This window comes from Cyrtonyx montezumae, unplaced genomic scaffold, assembly GCF_038088225.1.
Source record: "Cyrtonyx montezumae isolate F1298 unplaced genomic scaffold, pur_monq_1.0 scaffold_17, whole genome shotgun sequence".
Classification (NCBI taxonomy): domain Eukaryota; kingdom Metazoa; phylum Chordata; class Aves; order Galliformes; family Odontophoridae; genus Cyrtonyx; species Cyrtonyx montezumae.
This window is the reverse complement of record NW_027071903.1, coordinates 34,106,390-34,131,720: the sequence shown is the minus strand read 5'-3', so window position 1 is coordinate 34,131,720 and position 25,331 is coordinate 34,106,390. Positions and strand designations below refer to the sequence as shown.

At 45.6% G+C, this 25,331-nt stretch overlaps 1 protein-coding gene across 2 annotated transcripts in view; it reads left to right on the top strand.

The window, feature by feature from the left end:
• MEGF11 (multiple EGF like domains 11) overlaps positions 1-25,331 on the top strand; it is a 179,122-nt gene that overhangs the window by 149,790 nt on the left and 4,001 nt on the right. The window contains exons 13-20 of one of the 2 annotated variants that reach the window (XM_065734082.1): positions 1,594-1,722; positions 3,918-4,046; positions 4,753-4,881; positions 7,210-7,338; positions 7,484-7,717; positions 13,565-13,683; positions 19,731-19,797; positions 24,331-24,387. In XM_065734082.1, the coding sequence (XP_065590154.1) occupies positions 1,594-1,722; positions 3,918-4,046; positions 4,753-4,881; positions 7,210-7,338; positions 7,484-7,717; positions 13,565-13,683; positions 19,731-19,797; positions 24,331-24,387 (993 nt within the window). The remainder of the gene's footprint in view (positions 1-1,593; positions 1,723-3,917; positions 4,047-4,752; positions 4,882-7,209; positions 7,339-7,483; positions 7,718-13,564; positions 13,684-19,730; positions 19,798-24,330; positions 24,388-25,331) is intronic. The other variant, XM_065734083.1, reaches the window with a different exon arrangement.

The following is a 25,331-nucleotide window of genomic DNA, read 5'->3' as shown; positions in this document are numbered from 1 at the left end:
GTTTAAAATGTTTGAAGCGTTCTGAGCAGTGCCTGTATTTGGATCTCACAACTTCACGAGGGAGTCACTGTGTCGGTCCACTACTGGGTTACTTAACCTAATGAGAACTACCACTGGGGCAGGATAGGCTTTGTCATCCTTCTGTGTTGCCATCCTGGAGGGCTTCATGCTATTTCGCTAGGACAAGAGGTGCTCACGTGGTAGGAACCCCTCTGCTAGCTCTCACTGTGCCAGACTGAAGCGGTTCTTTATGGAGTGTGACCTGTTGCCTTTGTCAGCATCAGTGTTTGGATCACAAATCTTTTCTGATTCATTAGTATTCTGCACTGCAGTGTAAATCAGCTCCTATATTAAGTCTTTTGAGAACTATTTTTCATATGTATAAAAAATCCAGGCTTCCTATAAGTGATGTTATCTATCTCCATCTTAAAGATGCAATAAAAACATTGTATTGAACTGCTCTGTATAGAGCACTGGAAGTGAATAATTGCATAGCATATATGAAAACCTGACAGATCTTTTTAGTTCCTGCTCTTTCTGTGATACGAGGCATTTTCTTTCTTTCTTTCTCTTTGTGTCTGCATATTGTTCTTTTCATTGTGTCTTTATATTATGTTTAGTTTTATCTCTTTTCAGGTAGAGAACTATTCTGTTTAGCACATCATTTGAAAGCCAACTTTATCCATCCTTACAGATAAGACTGCAGCTAGACCACGCAGTATTGCTTTCTGCACCACTCTCAGGTTTCTGCCATAGTAAAAGTAGAAGATGGCCTACTGTATAAAAGCAAATGAGTCCCAGCTCAGAATTTCAATCTGCAGCTGATTTGCAGAAAGGATAGATTGAGGTCACCTGTGGAGCAAGTGAGAGGGACCCAAGTGGTAAACTGGCTGCATAACTGAGGGAGTGCCTTAATCACTTTTTTGTCATCACTGTTATTTGTAAGGATACAAGTCCAGTTCCATTTGTTATGCTCTCTGCAGAGATGGGCCGTGTATCTCATCTTGTTTTGAAAATACATCTGTTTTTGTCAGGGAACGCAGCCAGTAAGAGCACTGAAATTAAGCATTTCATTCATTACTGAGCAGAGCTTTCCATCTACTTTAATGGTAAAGATTTCCAATAATTTGGTGGGAGGTGAAGGCATATCTGTCTGTTAGCTTTATGTTACCATGCGTAGGCTGCTGCTGGACCATTCTGGGGAAAAAGCAGAGTTTCTTTTCTTCCAACTTCAGCAATTAGCGAGGGGGACCGACAGTTTTGTTCTTCTCTTCCTCTCCCAGTACTGCTCCTTTCATCCTGCTGAGATTCTTCAATAATGATAATCTTCTAACTGCATTAGATTCATTTTCCAGCAGGCAAATGGATTGCAAGATGGCTCTTTCACGTTGATTTTATGCCTGGGAAATAAGCAAACACAGAGGACTCGAACCCTTTCTTCTGCCTTCTCCTCATCTCCAGAAAAAAATTGCCCTCTTGTCTTCAGCGAATAAAAATGTCATCATTACTTTTCTCTCTAATTGCTAAATGCTAAATCCTGTGACTTCCTAATATTCGTTATGAAGCCTTCATTAAACTGTTCTGTATTTCCAGTGTGTCCCAGTGGAAAATATGGGAAGAACTGTGCCGAGGTCTGCCAGTGCACCGAGAACGGGACGTGCAATCCCATTGATGGGTCGTGCCAGTGCTTCCCAGGCTGGATAGGGAAGGACTGCTCTCAGAGTAAGCAAAGGGTTAATTCTCCATCTCTGCTCTGAAATAACATGTTTTCCTGTTTAGTGTTTTCAGAAAGTTAAAGGCAGTTTCTAGGGAAATCCCTGAAGTATTACAGCAGCCAGTGCCTTACTCTCTTTATAGCTTATTTCTTTTAATTAATCTGAGTTAGCTTTGGCTTGAATTAGTTTATGCATTTGGAATTTGCAGAAGCAGTTACTGGCTTCTATTACAGGAAAGAGAGGTCACAAACTCTTATCAGAAAAGAAAGCTCCATGCTCCCTTTTAATTTCTAGCTGGATTCCCTTTTATTTATTTTTTGAAGTCATTTCCTTTCCGTTATTAGATTAGAAATTATTAACCAGTAAATGCTTCTGTGTATCAAGCCCACAGAATTGAGAAATTAGGCAGCTGAGAGGTTTCTATTAAATGTAATTTAATTGTAAAAGTCAATGTGGGCTTGGTGGGATGGAGGGTTTTCTTCTCAAAAATTGCCCAGGTGGAAGATTGGCATTTGTTGATCCCAAAGTGTCATTTCCTGAGAGCATCCCTTAATTGAAGATAGATCACAGAGGGAAGCAATATCCTATCATTCAGAAATGTTACTTCATATTCAGGATACAACTAGCATATTAGACAGCATTCCAGTGTAAAATATATTAAACTTCGAGTGATAAAGTAGGAATTGGATAAAAACAGACGGCTGTAATTTTACTTTTATTGTGTGTCTTCCACAAGCAGAATATTGCTGTCACTCAAAAAAAAAAAAAAAGGGAAAAATGGAGATAGAAAGCTGCACAGATTCCTCATTATGTTTAACCATGTAATTGGGAAATGACTGCTAGTTTCTGTTAACCTTGAGAAAGGATGTGCCAGTTTAGAGTCAGGAGGACGCAGGGATGGCTGCTTGGTGTTCTGGACTGACAGCAGCAGCCTGGCTCCTTGCTCAGTTACCTTCCTGTAAGGAAAGGGTAAAGCTCCGGACACAGAGCTGGCCTCGCACCCGGCTCCTGGGGTCCTGGCACTGAGCTCTGCTGGTGATCCTCCCTTACAGCAGCTAACCTGGAATGACCGAGAGATGGAGCCACAAAGGAGATAATTTTAGCCCCGGCTCCAGAGCCAGTTCTGGAGACACTGACAGACCTTGCAGCTCTAGCTTACAAAGCCTTTTCAAAACTATTTCTGGTTGCTTATAGCACGAACACTTCAGGCCAAATCCTGTTCAGCTGTACATTGTGTGAGTTCAGCGACCCTTTGTTTGATTTACGTCATGGCAGGTTTGCTGCTATTCACTTTGGCTTTAGCTGTGTGTGTCATATGCCAGAAACTTGCATTTATCGTCCCCATTGGAGCCAATGGCATGCATGGAAATAGGCACTGTTTCTCTACTTTCAGGTTTCCTGGGAACCGTGCCTTATTAATTCATGCCTTTAATAGGAAGCAATGGAAAGTGCTTTTTAAAGCAAAAATATAGTTGTTATATTGAAGGGTTATCATCATTTTGGATCTTTTAGTCTGGCACTAATGACTGTAACTTACTGCATTCAGTTTTGGAGGGAGGCTTACAATAACTTTAGAAAACGTATTAATATTGTACCTGTAGAAATATATAACAGACCTGGAGGTTTTAATTTAACATTGGCCCTATCAACAAAAGCAATCTGATTTTGTGGATGGGAATTCATAGTGAAAGAAGTTTTCTTTACATTTTTACATAATTTGAGCAGTGCTCCGCGCTTCAAATGAATGTGGTAATTTTAGCAGTTGATTGCATGGCAGAAGTAAACCACGAATAGCTGTGCTTTATTATGCAAGAATTTCTGAATATCAAAAAGAAAATTAAATTACCCCCATATCTTAAAAACCCTGTCTGGATTGTCTTCAGAAAGAGTGCCAGTGAGGCAGGGAGCGCTGCTGGAGCACTTATCCCCATCGTGGGGGTGCTCAGTGCACACAGAGCAGACCTACATGGAGAAGAAATTCGGGGTCTGGCAGTGTGGGTGAGGTTTTAGGTTTGCAGTCTGGGTTTGCAGAGCACTCGTTGGCATGGGAGAACCGGTCATGGTGAGGGAATAGCTGCAGCAATGCCAAGTGCCATGACACGATGTTCTGCCTTTGCTGCTCTCCTGCAGGCTCTCCTTACCAATGTTCCCCCGCAGCACTAGAGCTATATCACTGCTGACAAATGTTTCTTATTTTCATAGCTTGCCCCCCTGGTTTTTGGGGCACGGATTGCTTTCATTCATGCAACTGCCACAATGGAGCAATGTGCAGCCCTTACGATGGAGAGTGCAGATGTACTCACGGTTGGACTGGGCTCTACTGCACGCAGCGTAAGCCTTTCAGATGTGCTATTTTGTCAAGGAATCTGTCAAAGTATGTGCTGCTACCTTGTGTCTCTTCCAAGTATTGCACTCTTGCTTCTAAACTGCTTCATGCCTGTGGACAACTTCGTGTCACCCCGAGGAAAATGTCCTGAAGCTCCTCGAGGTTTTTTATGCCCTTGGCACTCTAAAAAATGAGGGACTCGCCATTTAGGTTATTGATTCATTGTCACAACCTGTACAGTCTTTTTTCCTGTTTCTTAAAGCCTCAGTATACACTGTCTGCTTTAGGAAAATGTTTGATAGTTCTCTTCTCACCAGTGCAAAGCTATCAGCTCCGCACAAAAGAGGAGATCCGATTCTGGGGAGCTAAGAGGGCTCTTCCGCTTGCAAGTAACCAATTGGTCTCTGGCCTCTTAGAGAGTTTCTGTCCAGACATCCTATTTCACTCCTTGAAAATGGAGTTTGTGTGGATGCATGAAGTTTCTGTTCTTCTGAAGTCCATAAGAGGCAGTTCTGTAAGATAGGAGAAGTGCTTCTGCAAGAAAATTGGCTGTCGTGGGAGCTCTGCATTTAGATCATCAAATAAATGGTATTAGATATACAGAGGCTGAAAATCCATGGATTTATAGGGTCGTTTATTTCATACTGTTAACACATTCGAGTTTGCATTTCAGTTCATGTCTTCATCGTTCCTTACTCTTCTTCCTGAAAGGTTGCCCAGCTGCTTTTTATGGAAAGAACTGTGCCAACGTCTGTCAGTGTCAGAACGGGGCAGACTGTGACCACGTCACTGGGCAGTGCACGTGCAGGACGGGATTTACAGGCAAACAGTGTGAGCAAAGTAAGTGGTGGCACGACTTTGTTTTCCCATTTCTTGTGGGGAGGAGGTCAGAATCCTTTGCAAAAATGGGCTGTGGACTGGGGTGTGTAAGTCTGTAAGCCTGCAGCCCCAGGCACCTTGTGTGATCTGTAGGGAAAATTAGGCGACTCTGGGAAGCCAGCTGGTCTGTTTTAGGGCAGTGAAGTATGGTGAATCCAGTGCAGATTGGGCCTTTCCTTTCCCAACCTGAAGTTTGGTGAGATCAAAGCCAGTCTCACAGCCACTGCTGAGTGGAGGCAGCCTTCCCAAACCACTTCACTTCTGTCTGATCGATAGGAGCCCCAAACTGTGTCATGCCTTACTAACACTGTTGAGAGCAACAGCCTCAGGTTTCCCCAGACATGAAGGAAGACAGAAGAGTTCACAAAGAGTCATTCCACTCTCTGACTTCCAAGGAATGTTGAGGTTTCAGTGACAAAGTTGTTATGCTATAGATGTGGACCAAATAAAGATTCATCTGTGCATTGAAAACAGATCAAGGAAACAAAAGCAACTTGTCATTTTTGGAAGGATTGCAGTCACTTGAGTAGTGAGCAAGTGTTTAACAATGAACTTCAATTACCTTGCAAGGGTACTCACATATCTTACTGTAATTGTTGTCAGCGTCTTGCTGGCATATTTAGCACACTGTGCCAAATGGCTTCCTTTAAGAACAAAGATTTAGGGCTGTGGAAACTGTATATGCTGCAGTTGAAAAATTACTTGTTTGTCCAGTATAGTAAATCAAAAGAAAATTCTCACGCACTTACTTGGATTCTAAATACAGGGTGAAATCTATCTCACCTTACCATGGCATTAATTCCACAGATATATTTTTTCCTTTTTTTGGCAGCAGGTAATGCAATTAAACATTCCTGCTAACTTTGCAAGTCAAAGGCCTACCTCAGAGCTTCCCTGCAGCTTACTATGTAGATCTTTATGAGTGCATTAGGACATATAACTCAATTCATGAAAATCTTTTCCATTTGCACATACTTAACATTCATCCAAGTGTGTCTCAGGATCAAATCTGCACGCTCGTGGGGATTACGGACGGCACTGCTGTAATTCTGTGAGCAGCCAACTTGCTGTGAATTCGTGTGCTCCTTTACTTCACCCATGAATAAATAGGAAAGCATGAAGTTTCATAATACAGCTGAACCACAGCACAAGATTTTGTACAAGAAACATTTCCAATTTGGCATCTCTACAAAGCCTGAGATTTTATTTTCAATCCAAACTAGTAATGTATTTGTTTATTTGCTTTTCTACTATTTAAAAGTATTTGTATTGAGACTCCTTCCTTCTCAGAATCCCAATGAATGGACAGTTGCACCACACCACAAGTGAAAAGCCGAAGTTCAAACCTCATTTCTGCAGTGCAGCCCAAACATTTGGGCTATACTCATTATAAAGATACAGGCTAATGTTCATCACTTAACATTTATGTTTGGTAACTGGAACGTGCTTACAACCTGGCACTGGGAAGGTCCTATCACACTGTGCAAAGCATTTGCAGTGATGCTCAAGGAGTCAGATGTTATCCCACATCATAGCAAGTATGATGCATTCCGTAATGCCTTCCCTACAGAAATAAGAAGGATATGACAGAAGCTGTTTCTTTCACTTTGTTATTGAATGTTGCCTCGAGAAATTTAGTAAGCTGTCTACACAGTTATTGTAATAGCCCATCATAGTAACTGTATGAATAAATTCCTCAGCTGGGCATTCAATCATTTTGTCTTTGATAGAAATACAAAAACAGGGTAGAAATTCCTTCTGTAATGCTGAAGCAGCAAATCAGACTGTTCAGATGCTCAGTTCTGTGAGTCCATCTCCAAGTCTTGTAGCACCACTGGGGATAAATATGAAAGCATGCAGGATTGGTTTGGTAAAAGTCTGCTTTGTTCATATGAAAGTACGTTAAAACTTCTATTTGCAGTCCCCCCAGGAATGGCATGTGCATATGCTATGCTCTTCCAAGATGTTTTCTATAGCTGCTGAGATCATGCCCCGTTAAATTCCATACACCTGTAATGTATATCAAGGATTTTCACGTATGTATGTATTGTTGGTTTCATCCTTGAGAAGTCTTGTATGGCTTTTCCAGAAAGAAAGTTACAGCTTAATACATTATACCACAAATTGAATGCCACATACGTTTGTCTCTTGCTTAAAGTAGCCATCTAACCCTGGGGAGTTATCCTAGTAAAACAGGGGTGACCTTTCTGCTGAATTTCCATGGCAAGGACCTCACCTTCTTCCTCCAGAAAGTCAGGATTCTTTCCAATCTTCTCTTTGGCTTCCCAGAGTGCTCCCCAGGAACGTTTGGTTACGGTTGCAAACAACTGTGTGAGTGCATGAATAATGCTACATGTGACCATGTCACAGGTACCTGCTACTGCAGTCCGGGCTTCAAAGGAATCAGATGTGATCAAGGTACAGTGAAAGTCTATCTGTAAAATACCTCTCTCCCTCTATCCCCTTTTGTTTTGTTTTTGTTAACAATGATGTACTTTAAAAAAAAAATCCAAAATGAATTGCACGATTCAATTTACAGTGTGTTATGAATTACTTTTAACAGCGGCTCTTATGATGGAAGAATTAAACCCCTATACTAAAATTAGTCCTGCTCTTGGATCAGAGAGGCACTCAGTGGGAGCAATCATTGGAATTATTATTCTCCTTCTAATTATTATGGTCTTGCTGGCACTATTTGTGTGGTATCGACGGAAACAGAAGGAGAAGGGCCATGACATGCCAAGTGTATCTTACACTCCAGCCATGAGGATGACTAATACAGATTACTCACTTTCTGGTAAGGGTCTTTTTATGTTAATCGAATACTGACTCGTATTCCTGTATGTTGGGGAAATCAAGCTTCCGTGATGTATAACACGCTCCTGAGTATCAAAAATAATGATGCTTCTATTCTTGCCCTGAATACCATGATCTCTTAACACTTAACAGAGACAGGAAAGCAAATATGACTTAAAATTGAGCGAAGCTGCTTTATGTATGAAAGATTACTTACAAGGCAGTGGATAGACCGAGATGTGAAATATGCTGCATGGAATATATAAAGTCCTTTTTTTATCTGCTGCATTCCTATTGCAGTTTAAAATTTTCCACTGTGAAACCTTGAGGAGGCTTTTTGGTGAGGAATGGAGTTGACTGGGTTAATAGTAAGGTTTTACTTTTGTCTGTGTTGTGGTTTCTGATTTGAGCCCTCCTGTCTGTTGTCTCTTTTGGGTGCAGGCCAACCCCTGTTGTCGAGACAGCTGGTGTCAATTTTCTTCCCAGGAGTTGATAAAAGCAGGAGCAAGGAAGGGGGAGGCTCTTTAAATACAAAAAAAAAAAAAAGAGTCGTACTGATTTATTGCTTCTTTCTGTCTCCTGTTACTGGTCTGGAGATCAGATTATCTTAACAGATTGGCTAAACTTTGGAGGACACGATCTCCTCTTCACTGCTGTCATTCTTCATTCCTCAATGGCCAATCTCAGGTAGGAAGCCAGGTAGGAGGTGGCTTTGCTTCCTTCCAGTTTCCTCCAACCTGTCCCCTGTGGGGATCTGCTCAGGGCTTGCTGTCCTCTGTTCTACTCTTTGCTGCACCTCCCTTTGGATGGCTGCAAGGCTGGAGCTGTAAGTCCCAGTAAATCCTAGCTTCTGAAGCAGCAGAGGTTGACCCAACACTTCTGCTTTCTGAGCCCTGCTTTGCCTTTTTCCTTTTTGCTTTCTAGCTGGGGTGCATGAGGCCTGGCCTCTGGCCTCTGGTTCGTCCTCTGTGCTGCCCTGGGGTGGCATGGCTGAGTTCTGCACCTCTCTGCCCTGGGTGCACCTGGAAGGAGCCTCTCCCACCAAGCAGATGTTACTGTCTGCCGAACGCTGCTGCCTAAACTCCTTTTTAGATCTCTCAGGCTTATACTGGAACATTCCTTCTTCTCATAGCTACAAGATGGGAGAAAAAAAAATATCAGTGTTGTACCTCCTCTCATTGCTTTGAATTTTAGCTTTGCAGGCTCTTGCTTAAGCTGCCCATTTGGGTAAGAGATTTATGAAAACAGTGCCAGAGAGGGCTCATCTGATCCTTAGCTAGCTGCCAGCATGTTTTGGCCCAAAATTTGTCATTTCTACATCATTTGAAGAGCCAGACCACGAACATGCAAAAGATAACTGTGGCACATCTCAGCAGCAGCGGGGCTCCGAGTTCCAAGAGAGCAGAGCACAGCTGCTGGCACGGAAAATTGTTCTGAACTTTTCAGCCATCCATTTCATTCACATCGACACTTTATTCATTTATTTACAAAGCCTGTTCCACCTAATTTATTTGTGAGCTTTTCTAGTCAACGGATGTGTAACCCAGTGTGTTGAAGAGGCACAACTTACACATTTGAAAATAAGGATTATTGCTGAGTTGGGAGTTCCTGACTGCAGTAATTGAGTTTCTCCTTCCAGACAGTGTTGTTTTCTTTCCATATTTTACCATGAATGGAGATTTCCCAGTTGGTCTGATGGCATCCCAGTCTTACACTCTGCAAGAAGTCTGAAGAAAGGCAATGCTGTGAAAGGATGCTCTCACCCTTCAGAGTGAAGATAGACAGATGACTTTCTTCCTCAGCTACCAAGTCTTTGCCTTTCAAGGTGCTGGTAGCCCAGCACAATCCTTGCAGGTTATGCCTTTGTAGGCACTGCACCTCCCTGTATGATGTCCTTCACATTCCTTCCGGATGCTCCTGCTGCCACACAACACTTAAGCAAAGAATACTTTGGCAATGGATGAGTTCCTGGATGCGTCCCAGATGTCTGAGGGATCACGTCCTGCAGCTCCACTGCCCCTGGGATCTCTTCTGCTCTCTGGACATGGCAGTGCATTTAATTCTTGCTCTTGTGGCATTGCTGCTCCGTATCAGCTCGGTTTGTAAAAGTGCTGAAGCACTACGTTCCCTAAAAGGAAACTGCTTCTGCTTCCATCCTGCTCACCTCATTCAGTGATGGGTGTGCTAGGGCTGGGCCTTTCCTTTTGTCTTGCTCTGTGCAATCCGTGTAGCAACAGAACTTTTGTTGCTCAGGAAGCTGCAGCTGAGTGGAGTCAGCCATCAATTCCTGCCTCCTCCTTGACAAACAAATGTTTCTTGCAGAGGAAGACTAAGCAGTTAGAAATCATGCTGCTTCATCTCATTATAACATGTCTACGGGGATCAGCATTGTTTCATGTTTTCATCTTTCAGGAGGAGGTTTACAAATCCTGCACAAACTCCTTGCCAAATTCCGATGCTCCTGCAGGGGCTTCTACAGAAACTTCCTACCCATCAGGCACCTTCCTAGCTTTGGGCTTACCAGTGCTGTATTCAGCCTTTCACTTCCATAGAGCAGAAAATCAGATGAAAACTGAGACAAGATCACAGACAAGACACAGAGACCTGTAGCACAGCTGGATGGCAAGAACATGTGTGTTTGTGAGTGTATATGTGCACTGCAGAGGACCCTGAAGGAGAGTATTAGGGTCTGCAGAATCAGATGTGGGTGTGTGGTTCATCCAACCCACCATCACTGTTACTCTGCTGCTTTGCTGTTTAGGTGGTGGTGTCATTGTCATAGAGAATCATATGTTCAAATCATTAGCTCCTGGAGGCTGTAATCTCCCCCAGCACATTAATTTATGCCTGTAGGGTGTTTTGGGTCTTTGTGTCTTTAGCTCTTCAGATGCTGGTAGTGCGTGCATATGTGTGAGAGAAATTATAGGAAAGGAAACCCCCCAGGCAGCCCTCCAACCATTCACTATTTGGGGATGAACACTTCCAGTGTTTCTCTGGTGGGAAGGAGATCTGCCCATGTTGGGAAGCCGACCCACAGCAATGGATCTCAGAGCAGGCTGTGCCCAGGAAGCCTGAAAGCAGAGCAGTGCTCCCAGCATGCACACGATATATTGCTTCCAACAGAGGATTTTAAAGCATGGATCGTTAACTCAAGGACATAGGGACAGAAGGGAAAATTATGCAGCAGTGCTGGAGAGCAGCAGAGATTTCTTCTTGGGACTTGCACGAAGACATGGTTATGAGTTGAAGTGACACTGGAGGTCTTTTCAGAGTCATAACAGATTATGATAGGGGTATTTCCTACACTGAAGCCAAAAACCAACCAAAGCTCATACAAACAGCATCCTGAGCCTCCAACCCCACTGACACTCCCTGTGAGTGAAGAAGATCCACACAAAAAACAACTGAGAGGAAAAAGAAAGCAATGCCATTTTGTAGCTTGAACTCTCTGTTTTTCTATTTACCGCAGAGTGCTCATTCCCCTTTTCCACACCCCTGTCCTGCTCCTGCTGCAGGCCGTGGCTCATTGCTCTTCGTGTCCTGCACAGCCCTGGCTCACGGTCCTTATAGGGATGGAGTGGTCTGGCCCCATCCATGTGTCAGCACTGCACAGCCAGGGCTCACAGCAGGACTGTGCTTTCATGGGGCCCAGTGCAGGACAGATCTCTCCATGCTAACATTGACATAACCTTTGGGTCAGATTTGTTTTGTTTTAATTTAAATTGTTCTTTTTCTTTTTTTCTTTTTTATTTTAGCCATTTAAGTCTATGCACTGTTCAGAGTAGAATAAAATTCTCATCTTTGGGAAGAGGCTTTTTTCCTTTTTTTTTTTTTTTTAACTGGGGTAGCATTAGATTTGAATTTGATGTATTTCTAGGCAGTGGTCGTAAGAGCTTCATGAATAAATGTGTAGAAAATGGACTGTGCTATCAAGGTAAATCAACCTGTGTGGGTACTTAAGTATCAGCCAAATGGAACTGTGTAGAAGGAGTAATTCTGAGTATATGGGGCTGCATGCAATGAAGGAAGACAAGATTTCTGGTGATGCAGACTTGTGTACGAGCTCAGATTCATTAATTCAGCACTGTGCTAAGTAGCAGGGCAGTCTGGGAGACTTTTTCCTTCAGCTCATTTCGGGTGCACAAGGCACTGCGGCCAGATAAGCTGGGTGTGAACTTGTAAGGCGTCAGCTGCCTCTCAGCAGCGTCGCTGTGCACCTCTTATCAGGCAGCAGAGCAGCGAGCCAGACCTCTTTCTCTTCAGGCTGATCCTTGCAGCTGAGAGAGGGTACACAGATAAGGGAAGGAAAGGCAGCAGTGAGAGCTCAGGCACAAACGCTCACCTGCAGAGCAGAGGAACATGGGCTGGAGCTGTGCGCCCTCATGCACAGGTCCAGGGCCATGCAAGCACTGCGTCAGCAGTGGGCATGCCCTGACGGCCGTGTTTGGGCCCCGGACCCAGCTCTCATTTACAGCAGCAGCTGTTTGTGTGTAACTACTGCAAATATCACGGGGTTGTAGCTCAGGGAGGTGGCAGAGGCTCAGCAGGCCGTCTCACCTCCCCAGCTGCTGCACTGGGCAGAAAGTTATTGCAGTGGCCACGTGAAAATGCTTCAGTCCTGGAATCACGTGCTGCTCTGAGGGCCTTTGTTGGCAATATCCTCAGAGCACAGCTGGCACCAAAAGGTTCTGCGATGACCTCAGTAATTGAGCTGTGTGTTTTGACAGGCAGAAGATGTGAGGTCAGATGTGCACGTGCACATGCAGGTCCCTCCCCAGGCTTCGTGCCACTGTACTTACCTAATAGACACCCTGCAGGTAAAACCTCTTATCTGAAACGGGATATTTCACAGTAAATTAAGCTAAATCGAGATCTCCACAAGATGTCAGCAAAGCGAAGTGCACAGCCACAGGAATGCAAATGCAGAATGAGAGGAGCAGAGGGTGGGGGAGGCAGCTCCTGCAGGCACTGCCCTTCCCCACCAGCTCCACTCCCCGCAGTGCTGGGCACGGGCAGCACTCAGCATCTGTGGGCCTTTCTGGGCCTGACCTCCTGCCTGCCATCTAACCCCTGCTCATTGAAACTAACCCACGTATTTACTTCTTACAGGGTGTGGTGATAACATGGTTTGAACGGTTTGGATTTTTCACTCTCTGTCCTGGTGCAGTTTGAAGCATGTGCCCATTGGCTGTCGTGCTGAAGCCAGCTTGGCAGCTGTGGAAATAGGCAGTGTGTTTCCTGGTACATTGTTTTGTCTGGGAATTGTGTCGCTGAGTTGAAGAAAGGAAATGGATCAGGAGGTGTGTGTATCACAGTGTAACTGCCCAACCTTGCCTTTCAGTGCCAGAGCTTTTTTTCTCTGAGCCTTTGCACAACAAGCTGCACAAAGTGTTTGACTTCTTGGTACGACACCTTGATTTGTAACACCCGCAACCTTTCCTGGAACAGAAAATTCTGTCCCATAACTAGAAGGGTCATCACCACCAGTGGCACCTACATGCCATTAAACCAGGGAAGAAACTGCTGTAGACCATCCATTCACTGAGCTCTGCATTTCTTCCCTTCCCCACAACACAGGTGGGATTGTCAGGAATTGTTGTTTCTTTCTTTTTGTCAAGATCTTCACAAGGACAGTGCTGTGCCAGATATTTATGTTGCTTTTTATCTTATCTTTGATGCTAATAGTCCAAAGCTTCTCACTGTGGTTTGCAGAATACGTCCCATCTGGAGGCCCCTCTCTAACAGAGCTCTCCTCGGGTTTCTAGACTTCACTGTCTCTCGTGTGTTTTCAGTTTCTGAAGAATCATTACAGCTTCCAGAGTGTTTGTGATGACTGTTTTCTTCCCAGATGTATCTCAAGGTAGCGGCAGCGTGCATTGCTTTTCCAACCCAAGCTACCACACTCTCTCGTGCGGTGTGACTTCACGCTTCTTTCCCCGTAATCTGGATGGGAACAGCTCCAGTAAGGTAGATATGATCCCGCCCCGCTGCAGCACTGTCCTTATCAGTTCAAGGAAATACAGCAAAGCACTGCCTGTTGGATCCTGGTGCCTGCTGGCACTGTTTAAAACATCATAGCAGCTCCTGTCGTGGCAGCTCTGAGGGACGCAGCAGGGTCTGCCTTCCCCTGTGTGTGCCTGTGTAATCTCTGCCCTGTGACAGCAGCATCAGCACGTGGTCAATAAGCCTTGCTGCCTAAGCAACTATAGTCTACGTTTGCTCTTCAGAAAAGATAAAGAACCAGATAATTGTGATTCTTCATTAATATAATGAAAGTAAATCAATGAAGCGTTGAGTCAGGAGTCTAACTTGGCTACATCATCGTTGCCCAAATCAGCAGACACACAGATTTGCTGCTGGCACAAAGACAGATGCAGGAGGGTGCTGGGGGTGAGCACTGCCCTCATCTCAGAGCTGTGCCGTCCCTTGGTGCTCTCAGCACAGCTCTTCAGATTGGAACTCTCAGATATCCAGAAGGACATTACTCACTGCGTGTTGCTATCGATTCCCTGGGGCCACTCATGGACTACATTGGATTCACCACTTCAGCAATTGACTGAGATGTGGTAAATAGTAAGGCTTTTCCTTTGGAGACCTCATAAGCCAAGGTGGGGCAAAGGGTATGGAGCAGAAGAAAAAGGAAAAAAGGAAATGTGACTGATTTCATTGAGGCTGTCAGCTTTAAAAATTATGGCACTTGCTGGCTGCATTGGCTCAACCCAAACCTAGCTCTGGTCACTGGGACGAGAACAAAACTGATGCCAAAAGGACACCGTGTAATGAAACAGAGCATACAAAAATATTTCTTCGTGTGCTCCTGTTGGATATTTATCAGTTTGAAAAAAACAATCTCATTAAAATGTAATAAGAAAGCTGGCTTTAGAGATTTCACAGGGAAAAGTTTAGACAGATGTGTAAATACCTTTTCCAAGGTAGATGGTCCCCTTGCTTCGTGCAGTTTTGCTCCCCAAGTTGGAAGTGCAAACGCTCATAATGTCAGATTCAGGATGAACATCGTGAGTGCAGAGTTGGACCACTAATCCTACTGCAGTAATTTCAGTGAAGGCAGAAAAGGTCAAAGCAAGCACCTATCTCGATTTCCCAGCCTGCAGCACGGTCTGATCACGTAGCAACTTCAAATATTTAGGTGCCAAAGACCTAAGCCCAGTGGTGCACTTGGACAAGCGTGAAAGCTGCCTGCCTTGCAGCACTGCTGCCTCTCTGTAGTTGATCAGCAGGTTGTCTTGGCATTGAAAAAGAAGGAAAAAAATGGGTCTGGTATTTTTAGGGCACTTATCAAAATATATGCCCTGACTTTTGCTGTACATCCCCCAGCATCTAACTTATTCATGAGAAAGCTTTGCAGTGCTGAGTAGCTGAGGATGGCCAAAAATACGCAGCTCCTGTCTATGCTGTTCTCCAGCCAAGTAAGACAAAAGAGCATATAAAGCCCCTAATGGCTGCAGTAACGAGTTTCATTTCCTAATCAGTTTGTCTGGTGCCATTTCCACTTTCTGCAGGGAAACGTGCACAAGTTGTACTTGGAGGATTCATTTCTTTCCAGTGCCAGCTGGAGTCACACAGGAACCAGCACAGATGCAAAATGAAAAAAAAAAAAAGGCAGAGGAATCTTCTGAAGTGCTGAGGCAGAGTCCTGGCTGTGCTATCCTGTGCTCAGAGGACCACGTTTCTGCTTTCCATCCTGCTGCCCTCCCCTGGCTCAGCAAAGCAGCAGGGCACCCTGCACATCCCCTCTATGGAGGGTCTCACCTCCATTTCCCCTCTGCCAGGCAGACAGTTGGCCACTGCTTGCGGTGCTGCCCACGTCCTTACAGTAAAACTTCAAGCTGCTGAGACAGGTAGGAGCAGAGGTGTTGGAGTCCTCCCAGCATGTGCAGGGGAGTGCTGGTGCTGGAACACATGCAGGCAAAAGCAAGTGGGAGGATATGGGGGAGCGTACGAAGAGAGACTTCTTTTATCTAGCAAAATGAATGCTGAGAGGGAGTGCGATTGCCATCTATAAATACGTCAGGGTAAACAGTAGGAGGGAGAAGAGCTATTTAAGTTAGATAGCAGAGCTGGCACGAGAACAAATGAGGATCAACTGGCTATGAATGCATGGAGGCTGGGAGTGAGGATTTCTAACATCAGATCAGTGAGATTTTGGAACAGCTTCCCAGTAGCAGCTAATGGAACAAAGGAATCTGTTAAAACTGAGAGCTCGATCTGCTCTCAAGTGATTGTGTGCCAGGATGTGTGCAGTGAAAGGCAGCCAGACTCAGGTGCCCAGTGACCAAAGCCCTTCCCTAACACCTGGTGAGGAGCTGTGGGGCCAGGCTGTGCAGGAGAGGTTCCTGCGTCCCTGTGCAGACAGGACGGGGTAAAAGGGCCTTAAGTTGTACCAGAGGAGGTTCAGGTTGGATATTGGGAAACGTTTCTTAGAAAGAGCAGTGCTGCACCCACACAGGCTGCCCAAGGGCGATGGGGTCACTGTCCCTGGGGTTTCCAGAGCTGTGAGGATGTGGCACTGAGGGATGTGGGCAGGGGGTACTGTGGGGGGGGGTTTGGGGATCTCAGAGGTCTTTTCCAACCTTAGTGATTCTATGGCTCATGCAGCAGCACGTAGCAGTGATGCTGAGGATCTCCAAGGACTACGATACATGAATCCAAGTAAAACTGTACTGCAGAAATACTGCTCCAAAATATTCCAGAGCAGAGAAGTAGAAATACACACTTGTATCTTCATACCTGTATCCTCCCAGAACAACTCGGTACTGCCAAGCCAGCTTGGTGTTCAGGGCTGGGAGCTGTTCATGAGCACAGGAATATGTTTCACTTCAAAATGCTGCAAGAGTGTGTGGGGAAAAAAACCAACACACCTCCATATGCAGCATGATGAGAGCAAATGGGGCATGCTGACCTCAGTGCTTTGCAGAGCTCTTAATTCCACCCTTGCTCCCCACCAAATGAGAATGACATTGCAGCCAGAGCACAGGTGTTGCTGATTTCTATGAACATCAAAAAAATCAATTGCTATTAGGTGTCCTGAGCGGAATTTTTAGAGCCAGCAGATTCCCATCTATGGAAGGAAGTTCTCAATTCTACCAAAGACTTCACATAAAATTAGAAATAGCAAAACAGAGGTTGCTGGAAATGGTCTGATTGGAAATCACCCCAGCTGGTAATGAATTCAGCCACCAAAAAAGCATTGCAAAGCTCTGACTGAAACCCACCCAGGGAGAGAAGACTGCACACACAGTGCTCAGGAAGGCCCTCCAAAGCTGAGAAACGTGGACACCTGCAGCCAGTCACTGGGGCAGCTGGTGGAAGCACTTACACCAGCTGCTTCTGGGGAGGATAAAGGTACGATGGAGTTAGTGCCAGCACTTATATGCTTAATTACTGTAGAATCCTTAGAAAACCTGAGTGTGGACAGTGGGTGCTCAGCTCTCCTCTGTGATCTATCCAGCCAGCTCAGATGCCCCGATAAGAACTGCTTTACTTCTACTGTAAGTATCTTGTTGATCTAAAGGAAGAGTTGCAAGGTGTGAGGGAGTTTTGACCAAGCTGCTGAAATTACGTGGTTGGGTTTTTAGTGGGCAGATTTGCTATGAAATTTTTTTTGTTTTTTTTTCCTCTAGAAAACTAATTTTGGTTCACAAATTGAAGTATCTTCCATCTTTGGAAAAAATGCTCGCAAATTACAGCGTGCTAAGAACTGATAGTAGCACAAAGAGACGGCTATAATCACATTTCTTCATAATTACTGTATTCTGAAAAACTTAGAAGTGTCCCCAGATCATTTCATTAAAAAAAAAAAAAAATCAATTCAGGCCCATAGCTCTTCATGCTCAATTCTGGGTTTGTGAGCTGATTTATGAACCCTGTGCAAACAAGGCTTTTAATAGAAACTTGAAGACTTTAATAAACGTGATCTAAGTGGTGCAGCTGGAATGGAAATCAGCATTCGTGTGATTGCTGCAGGTTTCAAAGCCAAGAGGAAAAGCTGTGGGCTGTGTAGCTGAGGGCAGGCAGTGCTCTCTGTGTGGCTCTGGGCTTTGTCCTGGCTGAGCACAGGGTTGGCAGGGCTGGTTTCCTCCCCTGTGCCAGCTGCTGGCCGTGCCCACCCATCTGTGTCCCTGCTGCCATCCTTGCAGGAAGGCTGCAGGATGCTGAACTGGGATGTTTGGGGTGAGATTCAAGCATGTGGCTGAGGGTCCTGCTGTGAACATCTGCCTTTGCTCCCACACAGTGCCCAGGGGCCCAGCAGCTGTGTCCCTGCCAATGGAGCCTGCCTTTGGGAGGCACTGAGCTGTGTACTGTTCACATCCCGTGGGCTGGGGGGGATCCTTCGTTGTGTGTGCAGATTTATATGTGTGTGTGGCTGGTGTGTTCACCCTGCTGTGTGTCCTGAACCTTTGTCCTGGCTGCAGGGCAGTCTGTCCACAGTTATATGCTTCACAAACGACAGCTGCGTGCTTTCCAAACAATGAAACTGTAAAAGTTTCGGCTGCATAGCTCCCAAAACACGGCTCACTTGCTCATAGAGAGACCCAACACGCTGTGTGTATATGTGTGCATTCACCCCATCTGTCTGTGCTGTGCAGTGGTACCTGTTGTGTCCATGTAACTCTGCGTGTATTCCACTTGGTGTAAAATCACATCAGGCCACCTCCTGCATCCTGAATTCAATCAGCAGGATGCAGGCAGTGGGGGTAGGCTTTTGCCTTAGGCTGTTAGATATCTTCCTGCTAATGAAACCCAGTTTCTGAGATAGGATAAAAACTTCTAAATGTCAATATGCAGTTTGTAATACATATATGTGTGTATATATATGTAGTGTCATTGTAGTGTCATCCTAAACGTAGTGTTCCTGGTGGGGTGGAGCATTAGCAGATGCTTTCCCTAGTGATAAAGGAGAGGCTGCTGGGCTTTGCAGGTTCTTCCTCAGCAAATCCTTGCTGGTAGGGCTGAGCAGGGCCTGCAGATCCCAGAGCCCCTCAGCGTTTATGGAGGAACTTACGTGGGAGGTCCTCAGCATGTCACTGTCTAAATCCCAGGGCTGACAGCAGCTGTTTCTCCTCGTGCACCACATCACATTGCCCTGCACTGGGGTGGCTGCAAACAGGGCCGTGCAGGTGGTGGCAGCTGTGGGTGCTGGGTGCCAGCTGGGATTTCATCTCGCAGTGGACATCAACATATCAGCAGTATGTTTTTTTGTCCAGGGTCTTAAAGCCTGATATGAAAGCTAAGCAGAAGTTAACGAGAGATCAGGAAAAATGAAATGCTGTGGAGAGCAACGAGGGCTTCGTGACTTCAGCTCTTCAGGAGAGGGATGGGATCTGCCCTTGAATTGGTGCTACCGAGCTGTGGTTTCACAGAGGTGGCTTTTAAGGGAAAGATTTCGAAGTGTAACACCACAGCTGCATGGATTTACAGCCCCACGTTGCTGGGACTTGGTGCCCTTGGCATTGAGTTTAAGTGTGACCTCAAGTGAGACTCCTGCAGGAAAATCAAGGCCATACTGACACGTCCTGAGCCCTGCAGCAGCCGTGCCCGTCCTGCCTGGCTGGGCACATGCTGTGCCACTGTTATTTTCCTTGAATTGAGAGGAATCTGCTGGCTGTTGTTTCTTTCGGAACTGAATATGCGGATGTATTACAGTCCCAGCTCCTGTCTGCATGTCGGTGGTTTGGTGCATCCATCTCCATCTGTTCTGGGGTTTTCTGCATGTTGCTCCATGTGCACAGGCACTGTGTGATCAGCAGCTCCTCGGGGATGCCCTGTGTTTTCCAGCATGCTGTGTTCATTGCTTGGTGAAGTGACTTTCCTTTGTGATTTTCCCTAATGCTAGTGAACTGTCGAACTTCATACAGATAAGGATCTGACCTTCTGGTGAGGCCACAGGGTAACATCCATCTTCCATTTAGATTCGTGACATCAGTGCACTGAAGTCTTGGGTGGGAACTGTGTGTTTATTTCAGCATTAACTCGTTATCATACTTTTTGAACAGCTGAGTAACAAAATCCTTGACAGAGAAACTGCAGACTGGAGACCCTACAGCTATCTGAATGAACTAGGTCAGTAATTTTTAAACCATTTAATCACTGTAGTAGGCTTCAAAGCAACTCCAAACCCAATCAGCCGTTCGTAAGGACGTTGACAATGATGAAAAATACTGGTGTTGTCTTTATTTCACTGCCAGAATTACCAGTACTAAAAAATTGAGATTTGAACGTTGGTTTCTTAACCACAAACCACGGATTGGGAAAGCAGAGTCAATATTTACTCTCATCTCACCCTCTCCTTTACTGCTTGCTAATATCTTACTGGGGATGCACAGTGTGAAGGGAAAATACAGGATTAAATGGTGTTACGGGATTTTTAAGGCCAGCTATCTCAGCTCACATGGTGAAGGCATTCACATGAGTTCATCACATCGTGTCGGTGCTCTGCAGCCACGCACCGTGCCCTGCTCCAGAGATCAGCTCTTCCCTGCATCAGGAAAATCACAAAGCTGTCCAGCTTCAATGCAAAGCCTTTTCCATTGCTGTCCATCATTAATATCTTCTTTATAATAGTCTGCAGAATGCTGCTGTGCGTATCTGTATGTAGCATGGAGAGCTGGGGGGTGCTGGGGACTTCCACGTGCTCCTCAGTTCGGTTTTCCTTTTGCCATCTTCCTGCTCTTCTCACTGCCTTTATTTATCTTTATCTTGCTGTGTGCTGCACTCCATGGATGCCACGTTTGTCCTTTGTTCCTGGGCTTTTTCAATAGCAGATGTGATGCTAAATGCTCTTGCAGTAAGAGTGACATAGAAGTGATAAATAGTTGAGTGATTTCCAGCAAGAACAGTCATAATTTTTTCAATGGCATTTTGAAACTCAAATATTTAATTTTGATACTCTTTCCATTTTTTTCTTCCCAGAAATGTCTGCTTTTCACTCATTGATAAAAATGAGATTGTTTTCCTTTCAGTATCAGATTTGTTTGCTTGTGCTACGTTTCATAGCACTGAGTTCTTGTTCAGAACAAAACTATTTCATGGTTTCCATGCATGAAACTGTAAAATGCATTTCCATCTAGTGGTGCTGCTTCTGTGCAATAGAAATGGCAGATTCTGTTTATATGTGTAACTTTTCAGAAGAGAGTGAAAGAACTTATATTCAGTGTTTGACTTCATCAGGCTCCTCTTACGTTTGGAATTACAAACAGGAGACCTTGGCAGCTTTGAGCCACATTGTGTACGGATGTACCAAGAACTCATCCCACCATCAGCTTTTACTGCACAGCTCCGGATCACATGTTGGAATAGTAGGCAGGCACTGTGCACTGCTGAATTTGGTTAAAATAGGTTGTTTTTTTTTACCTCTGAAATGCATTTCTGATCGAATGCTGTGCTCAGAGCTGGGTGCAGCCGTGGCCTGCACAGGATGGCATCTTCTGTATCTCCCTCGTATGATCACTTTTTGGAGGATGTAGTTGTGCTCATGCTGCATGTAAGGAGACAAGGACTCCTCTGATGGAGAAAACCTTGCTTCTCAATAGCACACTGGACCTGGGCTTCCCTTTGATCTCACAGCTCAGGGAGAGCTGCTGCTCCCAAGGAGAAGACACTGCCTTGCTCAGGAGAAGCTGGGAGCCTGTTTGGTGCAACAGCAGACAGCTACTGATCAGCTGAGAGGTGATATTGTGCTCTTCTCTGTGTGCTTGGCACTGTAAAGCCTCATTTCCAGGCAATGCTTCTATATCTGTGTGTAAGAGGACCAAAGGAATGGTGCGTGGAAATGCTGTATGCTTTCCATTTGGCTGTATAAGGGCAGTCTCACAGATAAAGGGGATGGGAGTGCTTTAATTAACCCCTCTTTGCTCTTCCCTCTCGTAGGCTGCAGTTTTACAGCTTGGGCAAACACCTTCTGATTGTCCAGTTTGCATCATTGGCCTTTGCTGAGCCAGGGGTCATCCCCTGAGATTTTACTTGCAGAGGAAAAGAGAGAGAGTGAGAGCAGTGAGTGGGTTTGGGGCCAAAGGAACAACTGATGACCCAGTGCTGCTCCTGTCTCTGTCATCCTGTGTTCCCTGTGATAGCAACGGAGCACAAAATTGTGTAGAAAAATAAGTCTTAGGTATGCATATGCAAGTCCATGCATATTTCCTATATATAGGTATACATACACACAGACATGCTCTCTGCACATCCCTGTCAGTGGATCTCATCGGACTGCAGGAGCTCTGCCTCTGTTCTACAGAGCTTTGCTCGCAAGGTTTGCACCCTTTACAGCTAGGAGATGTTAGGAGCAGACCAAAGTCTGTATTTTCGCTGCTGACATTTGCTAACAAGCTTCAAATATCAGCTTATCAGGCTCTTTCAAAGAGATAGTTTTCAGTTAAATGGAGCTGGAGTCTCGTGATGAGCGCATTTCTGACCTAACTGTGTGCTTAGAGCTCAGCACTGGGAGACTCAGTGGTGCCAAGGAGAGGCAGCTTTGTCACCTCTGCTTTGTGTTTCTGCTGCTTAATGCAGTCCAGCCCTACTAGTTTCAAGGAACGGCTTGTCTGCATTTTCTCTTTGCTGTCTCCTGTTGCAGAACTGGAATTATTTGCCCTCCTCTTGCCAAAGTCCAGTCTGCATTAAGCAATTGTGGAGTCTGGCATCCAGCTCCTATCCCAACAAAGTCAAAAGTCTTAAAACACCTACTGGGCTTAGGAAAGATCGTTATGCTCGTTAGCTCATGTGTTGGATGCAGTGGGCTGCAGACAAAAATGGTTTTTGTGTTGTTTTTATAACAGTAGTCCTCAATGCAGACACTGAAGATGTGATTTGCAGCACATCTTAAGTGAGTCAAGCTGCATGCCTTCCAAGGACCAAAGCCACAACATCTGATTCAGAGCTGACTGCATTCTCTCTAAACCGAGAGGTATGGAAAAATATTTCCAGACAGGACTCTGATTTCAGCCCAGCACACAGTTTAGCCTCAAACTTAATCCTAAGCTTTCATGCTTTCCAGATTCCTGGTTTGTTTAGGTTTTTTCCACATTAACTACTTGTGCAGTTTATGAAATAACGTATCCATCATTCGCTTCACCTCTTGGGGAATGCGATGTGTACATGAAGATGGTTACAAATGAGGCAGATGTAAAGGGAAGAAGCTGAGAAGGGTTGGTGGGGTCCTGCAGCCATCCCAGTGCATCCCAGGTCTATGTGCATCTTTCCCAGCAGGTGTGTGCTTATTTTACTACAGCTGCACTGAAGCAAGTGAGAGCTGAGCACAAATGCAGCTCTGTGCCATTGTGCTGCTCGCTGCAGGCAAGTCCTTCTGTTCCCCAGCTACCAGAAGCCAGCTTTGCTCAGATCAGCCCCGTGTTGCTGCAGCAGCCTTCCCTCTCGTGGGATCTCACAGCAAGCTGTGTGTGCCCAGCACGGTGACCTCTGCTGCTGCAGCAGCCCGGCCAGTGCCTGCCACTTCCAGCACAGCTCAGCGCGGATCGGAGCTGATGTGATGTGTGCTGAAGGTGGACTTCTTCCCCTCTGAGCCACCGTGTGCTCACCATTCTGCTGCTTCCCCACCGCTGCCCTGAGGCTCCACACGTCCACCAGTGTCTTGATGGTTGCGAAGGAAGCATTTCTGTGAAGATCTGACAAGGACGCTCAGGTCGAGTGGTTCTTGTATGCAGAGTGGACAAGCCACAGCCTTCATGGTGCTTCTAACCACGGGTGACTTCCCATGAATCCCCCAAGGACAGCTGGCTGGGAGGCCTCTGGGACATGCTGGTTGCAGGGCTCTTTTACCAGCACAACTGCACTGCTTGACTAGGAATTCTATTGGCCACAAAGGCAACCGAATTTGTGTTGATTTTTGCTGGTCAGTAAGACTTTGGTTAGAAAGATTCAAAAGGCTTACATTAGATTTTCCTTTGAACTGATGGATGTTGAGGATAAATGTTGGTAGTGAAAACAGAAAAGGTTCCCTCCCCCCTCTGTATCATCTGCAAGCAGCAACACGTTCTTGTGGAATCACGTAAGGCAGAAGTCTTTGCTTTCAGCTCTCCACTCAGGCCTGCATTTTCTGGCTGCTGTTGTCACAGCTGATGTTAAACCATGCAAATTTATAACCAAAGTCATATAAAATAATCTAGGAAGATGGTACACAGCTTAGAGTCTCAGGCTGCGAATTAAACAATGTATGATACAAATAAAAGTAAGCCAAAAATTAGACACAGAGTAATGTAACATGACTTGCAGGCTCAGGTTTGAAAGACTTGCTTTTAGGCTCCCTTTATCCATCTAACCCAGTGTTTCAGTAATGAATATATGGGTGTTTTTTTTTTCCTGTTCTCCTGATGGATAGCAGTTCTTGGTAATGAGCAGGAGCCTTTTTCAGGAAAGCCCTCTCTCCAGAGAAGCTTTTAAGCATATGCATAATTTTAGGCATGCACAGAATCCCCACTGAAGTTGAGTGCATGCTTCCTGCTGAGGATGTGCTTAAGAGCCTCCCTAAACGAGGGCCTTGATGTACAATTTAGAAGAGAGACTATATGCTGCTCAGTCGTCAAAGCGGTCCAATTTACATAAATATTTATTTCTTTTCCATTATATATCATTTTTATGCAGGTGCTTGTGGGATGGATAGACGTCAGAACACATACATAATGGAAAAAAGCTTCAAAGGTATGGTATCCAGTGCCTGCAGCCACCCTGGCAAAGAGTTTGAGAAGGGTGTCATAGAAGAGGTGAGATAGGAGACCTGGGTGCCTGGGCGAGCGGCCGTGCAGAGGCAGAGAGGGATGGAGCAGTTACCCACAACGTGTGCCCACGTGGCTCAGCTGGAGGCACACAGCTCCCAGCTGTGTCTGGGGTCTGAGTTATGGATATGAGTCTTTGCTGGGGTGGGGGCTCCTGCCCTGGCAAAGCAGCATAGGAAGCAGGGTGGGCTTTGCTGTGGGAACAGGGTGTGCAGGTGGAGGGGAAGGACCAGGACCCCACAGCCATCCTACAGGGCGTCCTGGTGGCGGCCGCTGCTGATGCACGCTGGTCTGTAGGTTGCAGCTCCTTAAGGTTCTCAGCCATCTAGAAAATAGCTGACCCTGCCACATGGCCTTCACTGAGGGATTTACAGCAGAGCCTGAGGAAAGACCTCACTCAGTGCATTAACCAGTCACACTGGCATGGAGCAATTAATGGGCTCTGACTCCAGGGCTGTTCTAAAAAGGGATCGTGGGTGAGTCATGTAGAAAGGCCCAGTGACTTCAGATTTCAGTTGTCCTCCAGATTTACATTCAAAATATTCCTCTGTGCATGAACTACAGTTGGCACAGTGCTGCGAGCCCTGGAGCTCTGCTCCTGCATGGGGCCTCGGGTTGGGTCCCAGCCTGGCTGCCTGCTCCCAGCACTGTCAGCTGGGCACTGATGGGAGCAGCTCCTCCACGTGCAGCCAGGCCCTGCTCACTGCTCCGACCAGGGCAACTGATGGGATGCTGCTGAATAGAGCTGGGAAAAATTGGGACATTGGCAGCCAGGCCTGGGAGCACTGAGCACCTGGTGGCTGCTCTCTGTGGAAGAAGGTGATGTGGTATTGGGTAGAACACTGCCTTACAGTACACTGAAAGCAGCTG